Genomic DNA, 20,301 nt, shown 5'->3' on the forward strand with positions numbered 1-20,301 from the left:
AATTCTACAATATAATTTATGGCATATTGATAAAACCTATTTTACAACAAATTTGAAGGTTGTAGAATATAAATGTCTAAATATTTGGATTGTTTTTAATGTTTAATATATTGTTTTCTAAGGTATGTAAAGTGGCTCTTGGATTAAATAAATCTCCTTCTAAGGTATAGAACAGTGCTTCATTAGAAAATGTATGACATATATTATGTAAAGATTTGAAAATAATGTTTATTGAAATGGACGTTCTGATTTTTGCTGTTTCAACTCGTCCCATTTGACAAGTCATTTATCTAATATAAGTTAAAATAAAAAAATTAATTAAATTTTTCTCTGAATCAAAGGCTACAATAGACTACATGAATTTTTTTGTCACGAAGATGGCTACTATTGGAACACTTTTATGCAACTGTCACAAGCTATGTTCCCCCAAGTTTCCGGTACGGGGACGGCGGGACGAGTTTCTGGGAAGGCAAATTTTTTGGCTATTTTGGGGACGGGGGGGAACGGGGACGGCTATATATATAGGAAAATTTTAAAATATAGTATATACATTGAAATTTGTAAATATACATATTCATATGAAACTAAGCAGAAAGCATGTCATTTAAACATTATAGAACCATAACATACAACATTTGAATGCCATCTATGAAATAATATCTGATTTTAGTATTTTACTATTTAGTATTTTAGTATCCAATTCTCAAAATGCATATCAATACAATATCAGAGAACACTGAACAATGAACATTAAGTTATTAACCATTGTCAATATCATAAGACTCATAATGATAAGCATGATAAATCATAAATCTGAAAATCAAAATCAAAATATGCCCAAAGCTATAGGCTGCCATAAAGTAATAAGTATCATATAATCAATGTATCATAATCATGTTCATGTTCAACATAAAAAGCAAAACATAGAAAATGAAGCAGACTGCTGCTCCTATTTTGCCTCTACTAATCCATGGCATCAAAATCAGAGTCTTCCTCACTGTCATCCTCCACAGGAAGCGTAGTCTCATCTAATGGAACCCCAACCAGTCCTGGTGCTATGTCATCCTCATCTATCTGGGCCACATCCTCAAGCTCAACATCCCATCGCAAAGCTGGTGTCTGCCTATACTCTGGAGTCTGGCGATCGGCAAGTCGAAGAGCATGATGCACTGTCACTAGCTTCTCCGCTCTTTTAGAGGTAAGTCTATTCATCTTGATAGAGTGGATATATGAATATGTGGACCAGTTCCTCTCTGCAGCTGAAGAACTAGCAACCTGTGAAAGGAGGCGACCGACAAGTATCTTTAACTCAGGTGTATCTCTCCCACGTCAAGTCCACCATCCAATAGGATCCCTCTGTGCCAAAACAACTCTATCCAACCTTGCTTGTGGCTTACCCAAGTTTGGGCCACGAAGGTTGGTGAAGTCAAGGAACTGTGCACGAAGAGTAGAGGCATCTTGAGCTAAATACATCTTATCAATTGCTTTTGTGAAGCCATCCAAAACCTCAGGATCATCACATGGGAGGCCCCTTCCACCCAACTGTGCATACCATTTGGGATTTAGAGCAAATGCTGCCATATGAAGAGGGGTATTTATTATGTTCCACCTCCATGTCACAATAGGCCTAATATGCTCCTCATAAAAGCTCAATGTAGGATCCTTTGCCGCAACAATTCTCTTCATCTTACCCAACATGCTGTCAATAGTCTCATAGATCTCTCCTAAACTAGGAGCATCAGTATCAACATATCTAATGACATCAACAATGGGTGCTATGACAGAGCAAATGTATCTGCAAGATCAAAATGTCAACAAAAAAAAAAATCAGAATTAGAATTTTAAGAATTTTAAGATTATTAGTAGGAAAATCAGCAAGCAAAAGACTAATAGTAAATTTAAAAACCAACAACTTACTTCATTGTGAACCACCAACTGTCATCAAGGATCCTTTGCCTCACCACTTTTCCTTCAGTGGACTTAGAATGAGACCATCGTTCCCACTCTGGATTCACCACCATCAATTGAAGGGCCTCATACACCTCAATCATCCTCTCCATCAAGATGAAATATGTGCAATACCTATAGCAACAATTAAAAATTAAAAATTTAAACTTAAACATTAATGATTAAAATTTAAAACAAAAAGCATCACATGTAAGTAAACTTATAAATAATTTTTTAAAATAACTTAAAGTTAAAACAAACTAAAAGTAAACTATAATTATAATTGACATACCTTGTCTCGGCTAGTTTGAGGAACTCCTTCTTAGAGAAGGACCTGAATAGAGCAAGTGAAGTGTGGTGGTTGCAAATAAAAATTTGCACTTCTCTAGCTTCTAGCACCGCTTGCTTCACCCATTCAATCTTCCCTATGTCCTTCAATGCATTGTTCAAGGAATGAACACAACAAGGGGTCCAAAATATGTGCCTATAAGCACCCTCTATCATCAAACTTACTGATTTGCACATAGGTGCAGAATCTGTGATAACTTGTACAACATTAGAGGGCCCAATCTCCTCTATGGCATCTCGCAAAATGGTGAACTGAAAATCTGCATCCTTCTTCTTTCCTGAGTAATCTATGGCTCTCAAAAAATAAGAGCCAGCAGGAGATGTGACAATGATATTGATGAGTGGCCGATGTCTAACATCGGTCCACCCATCCATCACAATAGAGCAGCCTGTCCTAACCCAAGTGTGTCTCATATCTTCAAATAATAAAGCAACCTTTGAGTACTCTTCATCTAGGATAGTGGTTCGTAGCTTATGCTCACGAGGGGGCACAAATGAGGAATTCATGCTCATAATATCTTTCACCATTTGTTTATAATAAGTGGAATGGGTTGCATTATATGGGATACCATTAGCAACAAAGAATCTACCAATGGATGCCTCACACTTCTCCTTTGCCTGTGCATTAAACATACTTTCCACCGAGCCCTTCTCACTATTACTTATCTTTCTCTTCCCTCTAGACTCACAAGGGCTGCCACTAGTACCAATGGCGGATGAAATATGCCTAGATGATTGTGAGAGAATGGATGGTGATGTCACTGTCAAATTTTGTCCCTCCATTTCAGCCTCTAAGTGCAATCTTTGACATTCTAATTTTTGTTCATCGGTTAGGTTAGGACAAGCTTTGACTCCTTGGCATGTAACACCTAAAAAATGTGACTTCACTCTTGTATAGCTACCCCTAAAATCATCAAGACAAACATGACAATCTCACACCCTAGTCCCTCCCGAATTCTTTTTATCTTTTGGCCTAGGTGTGACATATTAGAGAAGAGGTTTTTTCCTATTGAGAAGACCCTTTGCAAAATTCTTCATAATGTCGGAAGGGCATTTAAACAAATTAGCTTTAGGATTGGGTTTTTGCCTAGTGTCACTACTAACAACATCAACCTCTACATTTTCTTCTTCACTACTACTACTTGTACTCCCACTGCTGCTCATTGTGTTTAAATATGCAATTGAATAAATATATGAGCTGAAACAATGAAAAAAAAAAAAAAAATCAGACTTTGCAAGTTACAAATTTATTAAAAAAATGATAGATGAAAGCACAAAGAGTTTTATACTTACTTGGTGGACAAAATAGAAGATCAAACCCTTGGTCAAGCTCTTGGAAGCAAAACTATTACCTCCTCTACTTGCAAAATGAAAACTTCAGCCGACTGCAACATAAAATGAAAACCAAAGAATGGTTAAAACAATTTAAATGTGTTGAGTTATATACATTTTAGGGTTTTTGGAGGAGTGGGGCCCACTAGCCGACCAAAAAAAATACAACAAATGTTTTTTTTATAATGTTTTGAGCTTGCAAAAAAAGGGGATGGCCGACCGTACCCGGTACAGTCGGGGGATGGCTAGACGTCCCCTTTCCGTACCGGGGATGGCTGGCCGTCCCCCTTTTGTCCCCCCCATGTCCCCAAGTTTCGGGGACGTCCCCTACAAAAAAAGGGAATTTGGGGACGGCTGGGGGACGTCCCATACTCGTCCCCCCGTCCCCAGGACGTCCCCGTCCCCGAAACGGGGGGTTTTAGGCCAAGTACACGTCCCCGGGGAACATAGGTCACAAGTGTATTGAGGATTATGTACTCCACTCTCATCCAGTTCAGAACTTACAACCTATTGAAATAAATTGCACTCAAAATTTGATACATTTAACATTTTTTTCAAAAGTTAAAAGAAAAGAAATGTAACAAAAAATCAACGCCAAGAGGCTATAGGCACATGGATCCTTGACCATGGAGGTTCTTTTTTTATGAATATCTCTGTACATCTCTATAAGAGCATTGAAGCTGTAGCCTGTTCGGGCTTCCAACACTAGCGCACTACCATGTCTTCTATATCCAGATCAGGCAAGTCCTTAGTGAATGCAGGCTTATAATGGTGACCACTAAAAAAGTCCCTATATTAATGGATGTCATGTCCCCTTTTCAGTGACATGTTATTTTTTAGTGAATTTGCCTATTATGGACTCTCGTAGGCAGATGGTTTTGGTGAGAGAGTCAATTATTTGCTTTCAGAGAGATGGGGTTTATCATATTTTTTATTTTATGTGTTATGCGGGGCCAAAATATTATAATTTTAAATTCAGTTGCACTTTTTATTTTATTAAATTACTTTAATATAAAAGTGCATTATAAAGGGATTTCATAAAAAATATTTTTATGGATATTTCTAAAAGTTAGAGGCTTCTTAGAAAAGTGCATAAATAGAGTGCTTGGCCTCTCATTTGAACATCCGGGTTTTGAGTTTATATTACTTTTCTCTTTGAGCATTTGTGGTGCCATCTTGGTCTCTAGATTGTCATTTGATCATTAGGAACAGAGTCTCCCAAGAATTTGCATAACTGAGGAGGTGAAATATCCTTTGAAGGGTTGCACTTTGGAAGTGGTACTTAGTGACTTCAAGTTGAGCTTATTTGAGCATTTTCAACAGGGTTCGATTTTCAACTCGAACATACATTTTTGTTCATATCTCACTATTGACTGGGAGTTTGATTTTTATTTTCTGGGAGAATTTTCCTCGGAGCCTAATGATTATTTCCATATCATTTTTTGCACCTTTCAGCCCAGCATTTATTTTTGTGAGTCGTACCAGTCCGTATATGTATGATTGTATCTGCAAGCCGTATGGTTAGCAAATTGGAGGGCAGTTTGGAGTTGCATTTTCATTATTTCGTCTTCAGCATTTGCTCAATCCAGGTTTTTTTCATTTCAATTTGTATTGCAAGAAATTCTCAGTTGTATTCAGCCAATAAGGATTTGTTTGTAATGTGCCATATTGTAATGCCTTGAGTTGAAAATCGCATAACATATATAAAAGCATTTGGTTATCATTGAATGAATATATTGACACTATTTTACATCAGTTATTTGAGTAGATTTGTTGCACAGCAATTTTCTTTATTCAGCATTTTACTTTCAGCAGTGTATTTAGTTTGTATGCCAAGTGTTTGACGAAATTCCACAATTTAATATTAGTGGTTATTAGTGGCCTATTGGTAAGGGTCATTACAATGGAAACCTTAGATAAAAAGCAGGTATCCAAGTGTTGTAGAAGATGCAGGTGCTCAAGTTGTTCCTGTAAAGTACCAAGCTAAAATTTTGCGTCGTTTGCTGAAAGAAAGATACTGTAATATTTCAAACTTTTAGATATATTTTTCGTTAGTGTCATTATTGTAAGTATAGGATCTAAATGACCACCAAATGAGCTAGAGCTGATATATATTCCAATTGAATGATAAAATCATCACATCATTTCATTACGCAAAATGTACTCAAATTTACTAACCTAGAATGCATTAATACAACTGAAGGAATTGAATACCATGCATTCACACATTTGTATGGAGCACTTCTAACACCGAGATGCTGGAAAATACAATGAAGTCCTGTTGAATGTCATCACGAGTAAAGACTAGATAGGCTTGTACTGCCCTCTTCTCAAACCTACATACCCTCCATGATAATCCTGTACATGCTCACAGAACTCCTGAGAGAGATTGCTACAGTCATATAATACATCAAATTTGACCCTGATTTCAGCACCCTGCTTTGAATAGTTGGAACAACCATGACTCTGCTGTAATAGGGTCAATAAAACCCTAGCTGCAAGCAGCAAATCTTCCTTAAACTCATCATGCCCTGCTTGAGACCAAGTATATCAGGCTTCCCTTCATGTGTTGCACCCAGCAGGCGACAGAAAGGATAGATTTGTTAACAAGCATAGGATGCAACCCTTTCACAGTCCTTGTGAACATTATCACTTCAAAAGTTTAGACACCACCACTCATAGCAGTATAGCCCAATTATATACTCCATTGTAAGATCTGTTTGAAACGTTAACAATATAACTTTTCCATAGTTTGGCCAGTTATGGTTCAACATACGAATTCCTCTAACAAATATTTTTGATAATATTTGCAAGGAACTGATTGATTTTGACAACTCTCCATCTTCAACTTGAAAATGAAAAATGCGATACATTAGCCAAATGGCACCGTATGCAAATTAAGGAGGCTGAAGATTTAATAGACTATCCAATATTGCCTAGTGAGTCCCCCTGTACATGAATTTGTGAGAGCTCTTAGATTTTATCACTGGATTTCGTAGGGTAATAGTTAAAACAACTGAAACATACCATAGATTCTGGCAACATGGCATACGCATTTCAAAAGCATAACATCACAGAAATATACAGAGAAATTTCATCCACAGTCTTAGTTTATTCTAGACATGAAAATAAGAAATCCCACTTACCTGTACTGGACGATCCATGCTTGATGATTGCCCGAGTCAGAGCTTGAGCCTAATCCTGCAAGAGGGAGATGAGAGCAGAGCCACTAAGGAAACAAAAGATTGGAGTTTGATAAGTCAGAACAAAGAAACGAATATCTATTGGCATCATGTATATCATATTGTCTATACCTAATTTCTGAACCCTTGATGGTATCCTTGTCCAAAATAAAAACATTACAAACTGTATTAGGGGAGGGCATCAGATTAAAGCAAACCTGCCTGAATTCTAAGAGTATACCAAAGGAACCCATTAAAACTCTCGCATTGGACCAGCCTCTCATGCCACCCATCAATGAATTCCTGGTCGAACACGAGATAAGATCTTTATCTGAAAAGAGTGAATGGGCTTTCGTTCTTTGCATTCTTTTATGTTCACTCTCCTTCATTATTCCCATTACTGTTGACAGTTTTAAATGGCAAGTGAGAGAAAGGAATGTGATGTTAGTTGCTGATTTTATATTTAGTTAACACTAAGAGACATTATCTGCTGATAGCCTAATAATAAATGATAGCCTAATAATAAATAAAGGGCTACAAGTAAAGAGGAATGAAGAAGTAAACACCAAGATATAAATGAGTAAGGCTGTCTTGGTGATTATAGAGACTGACTGGGTAAACCTTGCAGCAGGTACCTGTATGGAGAGAATTAAGTTGTAAAATTGGGCACAGTGAGATGAGAAATAAAAAGGTGTGAAAGGGACCACATCTACCAAGAAAATTCACTGATCCCACAATTTGCTTGAGTTATTAAACCACAGAGGAAAAGGAAAAATAGTAAATGAGAGCAAAAGAGTGTGAATTGGCAGGAGATAGAAGAGGAAGGCATGAAAATATAAACATTTCAAGACAAAACAAAAATAAGAGATGCTAAGAGCACAGACATTCAATCCGAAAAACCTTTTGATGCAGATAAAAACAGACAAATTAAATCAGAACAATAGATGATAATCGATATAGAAATTACAGGAACAGTGTCTGATTCCTTGCACAACTCACACAGTCTTCTGCAATCAATTGTCATAGCAACAAAGGCCTACCTGCGCTGAATTAGGAGCTTTCTAAGTTGCAACTACTCTAATCGGGATGTATGAAACGCATAGAAGCATAGACAACACCGGTAAACTATTTTACAGAATGCCACATTGCACAGCTACTACTGCACTCCATGAGCCAGATGTGCTAAGGATGCTGCTTAAAAAATATAAAACCATTATTTGTGGATACGAAACTCAGCAAAGTTTCAGGCAGCAGTAATTCTAGACTTGGAAATTCATGTGTCCTCTTGCATCATGAGACAACAAATGTCTGTTGCATTCCGTAAAGGCCAATCATACGCTACCAAATTCCTGCTCGATTAACTTCAGAGCACCTTTGCATCTCTAATCATTAGAGTCCATATTAACAATAGTGAAAAGTGGTTTCTGACTGGAAATGCAAAAACGTTTTAATCGCCCCTAAACTCTGCCCCCTTTTCTATAGTTCCAAGGCAGGAACTAATAAAAGAATCATCATTTACAAAGTCACTCATTTTCTATTTGACCACTGTCAGGCAGTCCTCTTGCATCGTGAGACAACAAATGTCAGTTGTATTCCGTAGAGGCCAATCATAGGCTACTAAATTCTTGCTCGGTTAACTTCTGAGCACCTTTGCATCTCTTATCGTTAGAGTTCATGTTAGCAACAGTGAAAGCTGGTTTCTCACCGGAAAAGCAAAAAAATTTAATTGCCCTCATACTCTACCCCTTTTGCTATAGTTCCATGGCAGGAACTAACAAAAGAACCATCATTTACAAAGTCACTCAATTTTTCTATTTGACAACCGTCAGGCAGCCAATCAAGTATTCGGACAATTGCATCACATGGGGCACAGCCTTCTTTCTTCATTTGATCCATCAATAAGAGAGTACTTTCAAAGTCTTGTCTTTTCCGGAAGGTGCAGAATAATATATGGTATGTGATAACATCTGGAACCAAATCCTTTGTTCTCATTTCATTCAGCATTGAGAAAGCCACATCAAGTTTGTTTTCCTTGCAAAAATAATCAATCAGCATATTATAGTTCCCCACATTTGGAATAATACCAGTCAATTTCATGTTGTAAAAATACTTCAAGGCCATATCTGTTTTTACCGATTTTGCAATGGGTATCAATCAGACAAGCAAAAGTGGTTGCATCAGGGGTTAAGCCGTCATCTGGCATCTTCTTCATGAGTGAATGTGCTATAGAAAAATCTCCTGCCTTGCAGAGACCATAAATAACTATGTTGTATGTCACTTCATCAGGTTTTAAATCCCTTGTTTCCATCTCCTCTAACATCTTCTCTACCATATTCATGTCTCTTGTTATAGAGAAAGCACGTATTAGTGTAGTATATGTAATTACATCAGGAACAAGTCCCCTGTTTTCCATCTCAGAAATAAGCCTTAATGCTTCCTTTTCTCTGTTACTCTGACATAAACCACTAATTAGAATGCTGTAGGTAGCAACATCTGGGGAGCATCCTTTCCTAAGCATCTCTTTGAACAAACTTTGAGCCTTTTCCACCTCATTTAATTCACATAGGCCGTGCATGAGAGAATTATAAGTAATTACATTTGGCTGTACACCCTTTTTAATCATTTCATGGAAACAATCCCAAGCCTTGTCCATCCTACCATCTTTGCACAGTCCATCAATAAATGTACTAAACGTCACTTCATTGGGTGAAGGACCAAACTCTATCATTTGTACAAACAGATTATAAGCTTTGTCCATTCTTCCAGCCTTGGAAAAGCCATTTATCAGGATATTATATATGTAAATGTCAAAACAATGACCGCCTTCTAACATCTTAGCTACCAATTCTAGAGCTTCATCTACTCTATCTACTTTGCAAAGGCCATCAATCAGTGTGCAATATGTAACAATATTTGGAGAACAATAACTCTTTCTCATTCCAGCTACTAACCTTAGCGCCTTATCTTCCCGCCCCACCTTGCAGAGACCATTGATTAGTGTATTACACACAATAATATTAGGAGAAATGCCAGCTTGTATCATCTCAGCAAATAATACAAGAACATCATCTATTCTACCTCTTTTGCCGATCCCATCAATTAGAGTATTGTACGTAACAATATTAGGAAAACAATGACCGTGCCTCATTTTGTGGAAAATCCCCAGAGCTTCCTCAATTTGGTCCGATTTACACAAAGCCTTTATGAGTGTCGTATAAGTGATAACATTTGGATTTATTTTCATCTCTTTCATTTCAAGAAGCACGGAGTTTATTCTATAGTGAAAACCAGAGTTCCCAAGGCCATTTAAAAGCGCATTGAAGGTAACAACATTAAGAGGAAGGCGTTTCATTATGGCTGAATGAAAAAGTTCCCACGCCGCGGTTGTGTTTCCCGATTTACAGAGGGCTGTAATGGACTGAGTGAATTCCACAACATTAAATTCGTGTGTCATGCGAGGATGGAGTTTCTGTTGAGATGAGGTTGTGTATTGTTTTGTAAAATGAGGAGGAGAAATTACCTGTTTAAAGACGGGACGGATCCATTTCAAGGTGTGTATTGTCTCCATTTTCATGTGGTTACGAGCAGAGCAGGGCAGAGCAGAACGAAACCCTAAGATACCTTCTCTTCTCTTCAACGTTGAAATAGCAGATAAACATAAAAGAAGTACACGAAATTCTGCTGATAATAAATTATTATAGTGTCTTCTGACAGATTTTAATTTAAAAATTGGATGAGTTTAGTGTTAAGAAGAAAGTCAATTGTAAAGATCTTATATTAGTATTTATTTATTTTTTAATAGTTTTCATATAAGAAATGTTCTAATTAACTAGCTTATATATATATATATATATATATATAAAGTGGAGAGTTATCCTTCTCGAGGTGCCTATTGCACTGAGGTAATTTATGAAAATAGGCGCCTCAAGAAGGATAACTCTCAGCTTTTATATATATATAAATATATATATGCTAATAGTAGACGCAACGCACAATTAATAATGTTATTTGTTTAAATATATTATATTTGTTTATTTTATTATTATTTTTTATTTTTAAAATAGTGAAAATAACTTAGTCATGTTGTTGTTCATAAAACTTACATAGATGAAATATGGTATTGTGGGAGTTGGGCGTGATAGTTCTGGTGCTATCCAATTTTTGTTTTCTATATACAAGGGTTACCATACTAATAACCTCATGGAAGCCCTGGCTATCTTGGTTGCAGTGGAACAGTGTTGTCTACGTGGCTGGAAAAGAATCATCTGTGAGACTGACTTGTAGGTGGTTGTGAACTTATTGTATAATAGGAACCTTGTGCATGTGGATTGGCATTTGGCTCTGGTTATTCAGCAGATCATTCAATTATGCAATTCTTTGGATTCTGTGTCCTTTATGCATATCTCTCGTGAGTGGAACAGTGTGGCTGATTGTCTGGCTAAATGGGCCTTTGAGCAAGGGCCAGCTTGGAACATTCTTGATCCTAGGATGCTTCCCCTTGATTTCTCTCAGATGCTGGATCAACTTGTGGACTAGGATAAAGCTATGTAGTTATCTTTGTTTCTTGTGTTGTTTAGCTCTCTTTGATATTCAATAAATTTTTTACCCCTCTTTTAGTTTAAAACTTACATAGATGAAATAGGAAATATAAGTCCAAGTAGAAGTATTCAGATGAAGTATAGGAAATATGAGAAGAAACTAAAAAAAAACATTTTCTCCATAATGATGTAGCTGCAGCACATATTCCTCAATGATAAGGATGGTGTTGCGACCTTTATTAGAGCAATGATCACGGTAGGCTTCTTTCATCATTTCTAGAAATGCATATGTTTTTGCAGATGTGTCACACATAAATTTGGCAACATCTGCCATTTCCATCATTTCTAGTTCATCAACTGTATCAATTGATAATGTAGCATTCTCCAAAGCTTTGATTATATGTGAGCACGCTTTCCTGATTATTCGTTTACATTTATCTAAATCAGTCTCAAAGAAATTATTTGAGGTGACGGAAGCAGTAAGACTCGTAACAATGATATTTGACTCTCCAATAGAAGAATCCATAGCTCGAATAATATGCTGCAAAATTTTAAACAAATATCAATATATAAATATGTAAAACCATTATAAGATATAATCAAATATAGAACAAAGAAATTAAATTTAGCACTTATACTTAAATATAGACCAAATAAAGTCAATAGAAATAAAGTTAAGTTTGCTAATTTTAAAAGTAGGAAACAAAATCAAATACATATTGGAGGATAATTAGAATAAGTAAATTATATTCATTGATTTTTTCTTTGAAAATATATAATGAATCTTTTAATTTAATAGTTTAAATAAAGAACAATTATCCATAATATTGTCATCAAATATTAAGAGACATTGAAGCAAAAGTAAATATAATTTGTAAACATAAACTAATATTACTGAATGAATCAGTACAATTATTACTTAAAACATTAGTACAATTAGTTAAGATATAATTATTACTTAATACATTAGTACAATTAATTAAGATCTATAAAAATAAAATATCATAAAAAAAGATAGGGTTTCTTAAAATAGAATAAATTAAAATGAAGAAAGTTTTTTTTATCATTTATCATTGTATAATAGATACATTTTTAAAACATGGAATATAATACGAAGTGTTACAAACAAAATACTAATGTGTCCAAAAAGACTTTTATAGATATAACATTTATGAATAGCATATCATATCAACTATCTTCAAGGCACTTAAGTCTAATTTCTTCATCCTTACACTTGGAAATTTGTCTACCCTTTTTCATTTTCTCATAATGATCATATGAAAGGAGGCATTATTCTCAAACACTAGAGAGATTTTACACATGAAACTGCCACAAATGTCAATCCTGCTCTTTCTCTTGGTCCTATATCAATTGTTGAATTGGGAAGAGTCAATCCCTGAGATTTGTGAATAGTCAATGCCCATGCCAACCTCAATGGTAGTTGAAGTGTTCTACCCTTCTGTATTGTGGTATTGGAATTATCTTGGGATTATGATCTTCAAATGGTAGTCCTGAATAACCATCAAACTCAACCATCACATATGTTGGAGGCTCAGGCGAAGCACTGCCTTGCTTGTAGACAATTTTTTGAATGTATCCAAGAGCCCCATTTACAAGACCTGCCTCTATCCATAGATTTGAAGTTAACATGACCCTTGAATCCTTACAGATTAACAACTCTAGATCAAGCTCATCATTTGAACAGTCATCTATTGTATTGATAGTACTTGCTTTTGATGCAACACAAAGTGCAACAAGATGCTTCAATGAATGTAGCATTTTTTTATTATGAGCACGAACATTTTCATTTGTTGAGAATAAATAAACAACATTATCAAATTCAAAATTTGTTGCAACATTTATGTTGATAGGGGTCCTTGACATTAGCAACCTCTAATCATCAATTTGTGGGTTTGCATCTCTTAGATTTGTCAAAAGTTGTTGAAATCTTTGTTGCTCAATATCTTCCCCATCTTGTCTAAATGTCTTATCTAATGTGACAACAGTCTTGAATTCTTGCCATAGAAACTTTGCCCACTTATTACTGTCATATGCTACTCTATCATTGACACTATCATTGACAGGAGGTAGTTGGCCCAAATCTCCCACTAATATTATAGATGCACCTGAAATACAATTGAGGAAAATAATTATTTTAAAAGCTATGTATTAATTTATGTATTTGATTAAAATACAATATATTTCTCACATGAGTTAACTATTCATAATGCAAAAATAGAATGTTTACCTCCAAAGCTTATATGTGCATATTGTGGGAATGATTGTCACAGTTGTGAATCTATATTTTCCAACATGTTTTGACCAATGAAGCTCATTTCATCAATCAAAATATATTTTATATGTGACATTTCTTCTTGAAAACTTGTGAGTCTTGCTCCTTCCAACTGAAAAAAATCTCTTATTGGCGTCTTCAATTTTGAATGAATTGTACAAGCTTCTATATTGAATGATGCAACTCCAGTTGGTGCAAGTAACAGAAGTGGAGAATGTGAGGGCATTGTCACATTTTGAAGAGATTGACTAATGGCACCAATTAGATATGATTTTCATGTTCCTTCCGTTCCTTGAATTATCATAAACAATGGTTCTGCATTTTGATTTATGTGGTAGTGTGTCATGATTATGTTGATTACCTTTTTTTGTTTCTCACCAAGGGTCATGTAGTTTATGCATTGAGGAATTTCATCATAGATAAGGCACCCATGATTCTTCATGTTACTTATGAAATCGATTGCTCTAATAGTGTACTCTTCTCCTTGATAATCAAAAGACCAATTTGTTTATCTATCAACATCTCTTCTCCCCAACATGTCTATTTCTGAGCAATGTATATTTTGACCCTGGTGCAACCTAGATATAATCTCCCATTCATGTTCTATAGTATTTCTGTGAACATCTTTATTGTCTTTAGTTTGAGAATCATTTGGGTTTTCAACATTTTCTACAGACATTGTATGTTGAACATGCCAAGGGTTGTAATTGAGTGTCTCCCAAGTTTGTATGATAGAGGCATCATCATGAACAATATCACGGAATGGATTGTAGAGGAGTAACTCTGATAAACAAAACTCAATCCATTTACTTGACTCACGTGAAGGGGTAGATACAAACCTAGGAAATACTCTAACAATTGCAACTTTTTTCTTAGGGTCCCATTTGTTGTCTCTTTCTCTTAGGATTATAAATCCATGATCTAGTTGCATCAATTAATGTGACACCTTCCATACATAATGGCCTTTTTTTATAACCATCAATGAAAGATTTTTTGTTTGTTCTCTTCATCCTTTTCATTTTCATTATTTAGAGTTATAGGTTTGAACATCTCAAGTGAGACATTTAGATTGACAAATCTTCTACTACACTCCACTAATGGAAGCTCTAATAACATATGGTAAGTTTCTTGAGCACCAATGTCTCTTTCTACAATTGTCTCAGTTAGAAGCCTCCTATATGCTCGTGCTACTAAATCATTTGGATTTTCCATATTGGATAGATGCATCAACATTTGGTGGTACGTTTTTGAGCTTTTCTCTGCTTTTGCTGCATATATACTTGGCGATATATTTTATGACAACATGTTTGGAAAGAACTGGTTGCCAATCTATATTTGCTCTCCATAATTGTAGTATGTCGCGATTATGTGAATTGACTCTATCATCATTTCTCATTGGCTCAAATTTCTTTTCCCTTGTTTCCATGTCTTCATGTAATTTTGATCCCCCTAGGTTTAATGTCCAAAGACCATTATACTTACATTCCATGTAAGAAAGATTATATTTAGCCTTGTCATTTTGTAGTAATTATTTATATATATTTAATAAATATTCATTGGGATGAAATAATTACCTACAAACAATCTTTCCCTTTTTTTTGTAGGCATGCACCCTCCTTATAGATTGTGTGTCGCTCCACACAGTTTAATATTTGTTCATAGTCACGGTCCAAATCCACCTTTGCAAGTTGTCTTGTGTTTTTGAGACATGGATGTTGTTGAAAATTGACGAATGCCTACAATTCAAGGTAAGAAAAAATAAGTACACTAATTAATATCACATTACATGAATATATATAAATATTTATTAACAGGGTATGTGCAAGATCATGGTGTGCCAAAAAGTGGCGATGTGAAAAAAATAGAGTTTGAAGACGTCTAAAAGCGCTTCAAAATTCGCTCTGACTTTTTTCCACCTAGCCAGGTACCAAACTTGGAAGGTAAGGCCGAGCCTTATCGGAGATCCGATATTATTGGATATCCGAATGCATATCGGATATCTGATACCTGACATAATAGACAAATATAATAATATTATTATTATATCATGATAATATAAAAATATTATATTATAATAGTATAATATAATACATTATAATATAATATTGTTTATAATATAATATAATAATAATAATAATATATATTTATTATACTATAATATAATATATAATAATAATATTATTATTATATTATTATAATATTATATTATAACAATATTATATTATAATGTATTATATTATAATAATGTAATATACTATTTAATATTATAATATATAGTAATGTAATATAATATATATATATATAATATAATATAATAATAAAAAATAATATATTATAATATAATATATAATAAAAAATTATAATATATTATAAATTATAATAATATAATATAATATAATACATTATAATAATATAATATAATAATAATATTATATTATAATATATATTAATGTAATATAATATATATAAAATATAAAATATAATATAATATAAAATATTATAATAATAAAGTAATATATTATAATATAATATATAATAATATAATATAATATAAAATATAATATAATGTAATATGTTATATATTATATATATAATATGCCGCTGCATATTGGATATCCGATATTGAATCGGATATTCGATATCTACTGCATACATAAAAGAAAAAAAAAACACAGACCCGCGGGCATTGTTTTTTGGTATTTTGAGGGGCCAGTTTGCAAGGGCGACCGAATATCAAATACAATATCGGATATCCAAGTAGGTTTTTCTTTTTCCCACTCATTTTTAATCTAAATTCAATAGGATTTTGCATAATTTTGTTTGTTTTAGTTGAATCTAGGTTTTTTTGATAAAAATGGTTAAAATTAAGGTTTTTAAAAATATATATTACATTTTGCAATTCAATAGGAATGGCTGATCAGAATGATGACACTGAGGCAGGAAATAATATTCCTTGTAACCCCCCACCAAATTATCCAGTACCCCCACAAAATCGTCCACCAAATGATCCTCTACCCCCTCAAAACCCTCCTCGAATTGAGGATTTGATAAATGAAAACCTCACCGAGTTGAGAGGTTTGCATAGGACATATAATAATGTACCCGCATTGGCTCCAATGTTATCCACATTAAACACCATAGTGGATAACATTGAAACCCTTACGAACCAACAAAATGCCACTCTTTGTTGGTTTGATGAAATGCACACGATGTTTGATGATGGTTTGGACTATGGTGAGGTTGCGGCCCTCAACATAACCAAAGAAGATTTGGCTAGCCTTTTTGCAAACTTAAAAACGGGTTTAGGAGTCGACCCAAAAAAATCCAAACTATCCATTAAATGGTGCACAAGTGATGCCATACGTGCAAACTTTTGGGATTGTTGGTGGATGGTCTTTGATATCCCTCCACATGGCAATTTAGACATACCATTTTATTTCCTTAGAAAATTATATGTAGAATTTGTGTTGAAACTTAAAGTGAACTATTGGAGCATGAAGCCCAACATGGGCTTAGGACTAGGAGCTCCTCAAGATAGACCCTCTTCCTAGCGGAAGAAAGCTGGCACTTTTGTCCCCCCCACTGATATCTCCCCTCCTCCTCGAGTGCACCATCCAGATATTATGACAGAGGCTAGCTCTCAGACCATCATAGCCATTCATAGGCTGAGTAGCCTCATGATATCTCAGGCTAGGTCAGTCCTGCCTCCTCGTGTTGATGATGCTAGTGCCAGTTCATCATCGGCCAGCTTATCACACATTTGTGTGCCTCATACTTGCATTACATGCAAGAATATTTACCTAGGTCCCATAGGTGATCTTCCTGAGTATCATTTTGTATTAGACGAGGATACACCAGACACACGTGCAGAGGCTACAAACCTCGATGCGAGAGAGGAGGGGAATGTAGAGGCATGGACTCCTTCGGTGTCGGTACGTGTATACATTTTTTTTTTATGACATATTCAATTTAAAGTTAATTTTTATAATAGAGTAATTTTAACTTTTAAGCCATATTGACTTTTATATGTATGTGATCTTCATTCATGTTTAGTTGATGACCGAGGAGGAGCTCCGACAGATTGATGATGCTACGCTCTCGACCATTTCATTTGGCCTTGAGACATCTACGGTACATTATGTTGTGTTCACATTTTTTTTTCTATTTGATATTGTAGCATATATGGTTGCTAAACTTCCTTTTATCTTGCAGGTAGTAGCTGTCTCGGGGGGACAAAGTGCGAAGGGTGAGCCAGCGCACATTGACAAAGGAAAGGTAATTAGGTGCTTTCTATTTGATTAAATATCGATGTATTCTTGTAACATGTTTGTGGTAATCCCATTTAATTACATTCTTTATTGTATATAGGGCATGGCTATTGGCGATGAACATGTACAGATTCCGCGTCGTAGACCATCAGGGATTTCCATTTGCACTAAGAGCCCCATTGTATGTATAAGTATCATTTATTTTTTATTATCCTTATCTTCATAAATAAATTCAAAACTAATTTCCATGATATTAACAACTACTATTTTGTATCTCATAGGAGAGTCCTAGTGCACATGAGATTCGATGGGAGAGTTATGTAGATTTGATGATGCGGGCACTCTCTCCTGAGGAGGAGCCTACAATAGTAAGTTGTAGTTTGAATTTATGATTAAATATGTTATAAATTTAGCAAGCTATGAATTATAATGTAATAGTTTAAATTGTAGATTCATTTGACAAACGTATTTGAACATATATAGCCCACAATCAGAGAGGTAGAAGCATTCACTACTACATTTAACATCATTTTTCGACCAAAAATTTTGACCATCAACTAAATAAATTTAGGGTGGTCGAAATGTAAAGGCAAAAATTTCATTTTTTTACATATAAGACCCGCGTTGGTTGAAATTTCAACCAACACGGGGCTTATACATCCGCAAAGTTCAAAAAACATTTGCCCAATTACATTTTTTGCGCTCGATTTCATTTGACATTTTTGGAGCATTTTTGCATGGTTTTCTCTGAGCCCAGTTTCGTTTTAGGTTTTCTCCACCCACTTGATTAATGATGCTTGCTAGCCCTAGGAATAATATGAAAGGGGACCCTGCATTTGCATCAATATAGGGGGGGCGGAATAGTAGTTCAAAACTCTCGATATTGTCTTTCTTTCATTCTTCCTGATGTGCTCAACTTCAAAAGCTGTTCCATTCACGACCTCCAATCACACCTGCATCTTCGGTGGTCGAGGAGAGGGATTTCTCTTTGAGCATATTTCCATAGGTACATGTGTATTTTTGTTGTAGATTTTTATGATAATATTGAAGATGGAAGTGAATACTATTACTATCATTATTATTTTTTATGCCAAAGTTCAACCATTGTTGTGTAATGTAAATGGGAGAGTCTCTGCTCAAGTGTTTTTTCTCAGTGATGTTTTGATGATAAGTGTTCAAAAGAGTCTAGTTGCAAAAAGAATGTAATGTACTTGTTGTTTCATTTTATTGAAAGTGTGTAGATGCAGATTTATCATTTGGAATGTTGGTCTATTGTAACAACTATTATACTTTTTGTTATCGTAATGAAAGAAAAGAAAGGAAATGTATATGCAGAAGCTGTAGTTGTAAAAGCTTAGAAGAAATAATAATGACAAATTTTTTGTTTTATAAATATAGTTGTGTTGGTATCATATTTTCCTTGAATTTTTTTTTTAATAATACATAATTATATTGTATCATTTAGACAACAGTTTCATATTCAAAAAAAGAACAAAAAGAAAATAAAATTGAGTGTGTTTCTCTCTTCAACTCTAGAACATTCAACTTAAACATCAACACATAAAGATAATAATTTGAAATCTAGTGTGTTTAGTGCTTGGAGTTGTACCCTCAATACCTAGGCCATGTGGGCTATAAAACATGATATTCATGTGATTCTATGTTAGATGATGATGATGATAATGAATAATCACCATCTACTACTAGCTCATGTAGTTATAAAAGGTCTTCAATGCACCTCTAACTACAAGTATGCCATGGAAAAATTGTGATGGAGATGACTCCTCAAACTAATAGACTATCATGGAAATTTTTTGATGAAGATGACACCTACAAATACTAGACTATCTTCAAAAACTTATGATGAAGATGGCACCTAAATTTACTAGACTATAATTGAATTGATGTACTTTAGATCCTTCACCGAAAGTCTCTGTCATTTTGTTAGAAGATGATTTATCTTCTAGTTCAACCAAAAGAATCTCTCTCCTATATTTCAACATTACATTTAATTGTTGCATTGCAATTAGGTCTTCCTACAAGGGTTTCCATTTGGATGAATAACAAACTTGTTGGTGTTTTAAAACTACTAAGCAACAAAATGCTTAATACCAAGATGACAATACTCACACAGTCTAAAGACTAGCCAATTCTTATTATCAATTGTATGTGCACACCATTTGGGCCAAACTTCTATAAAACCAAGGGTGGTTTTCTACTCTTTTGGCTCTGCAAAACCAGGGTGGGTATACCCAGGGATGATAGAAGACTCGAAAAACTATATGAGAATTATCTTAGTTTCATTTTGATTCTCATCTCAAATTCTCCAATACATGTACAATTCTTGATACTTTAATAAACACATCCCATATAACAGATATGGCCAAAAATCT

At 34.6% G+C, this 20,301-nt stretch overlaps 1 protein-coding gene across 3 annotated transcripts; it reads right to left on the reverse strand.

The window, feature by feature from the left end:
• Positions 1–820: 820 nt before the first annotated feature.
• On the reverse strand, positions 821–10,486 carry LOC149564204 (uncharacterized). Of its 3 annotated transcripts, XM_089827275.1 has the most exons (8): positions 10,330–10,479; positions 7,376–7,444; positions 7,032–7,209; positions 6,774–6,828; positions 3,589–3,680; positions 2,240–3,493; positions 1,918–2,082; positions 821–1,795 (listed from the first exon to the last, which is right to left on the reverse strand). In XM_089827275.1, exons 6-8 carry the CDS (start codon positions 3,076–3,078, stop codon positions 1,330–1,332), a joined length of 1,470 nt encoding a protein of 489 aa, XP_089683401.1. In that variant the 5' UTR covers positions 3,079–3,493; positions 3,589–3,680; positions 6,774–6,828; positions 7,032–7,209; positions 7,376–7,444; positions 10,330–10,479; the 3' UTR covers positions 821–1,329. The 3 variants fall into 3 exon arrangements, 1 of the variants encoding a protein (XP_089683401.1); XR_016364170.1 differs by lacking the exons at positions 821–1,795; positions 1,918–2,082; positions 2,240–3,493; positions 3,589–3,680 and adding an exon at positions 5,789–6,576 and having other exon boundaries at positions 10,330–10,477; XR_016364169.1 differs by lacking the exons at positions 821–1,795; positions 1,918–2,082; positions 2,240–3,493; positions 3,589–3,680; positions 7,376–7,444 and adding an exon at positions 5,789–6,576 and having other exon boundaries at positions 10,330–10,486.
• Between the last annotated feature and the right edge of the window lie 9,815 nt (positions 10,487–20,301).

Source organism: Cupressus sempervirens, chromosome 4 (assembly GCF_028749045.1).
Source record: "Cupressus sempervirens isolate cs-2001-9-10 chromosome 4, ASM2874904v1, whole genome shotgun sequence".
Lineage (NCBI taxonomy): Eukaryota > Viridiplantae > Streptophyta > Pinopsida > Cupressales > Cupressaceae > Cupressus > Cupressus sempervirens.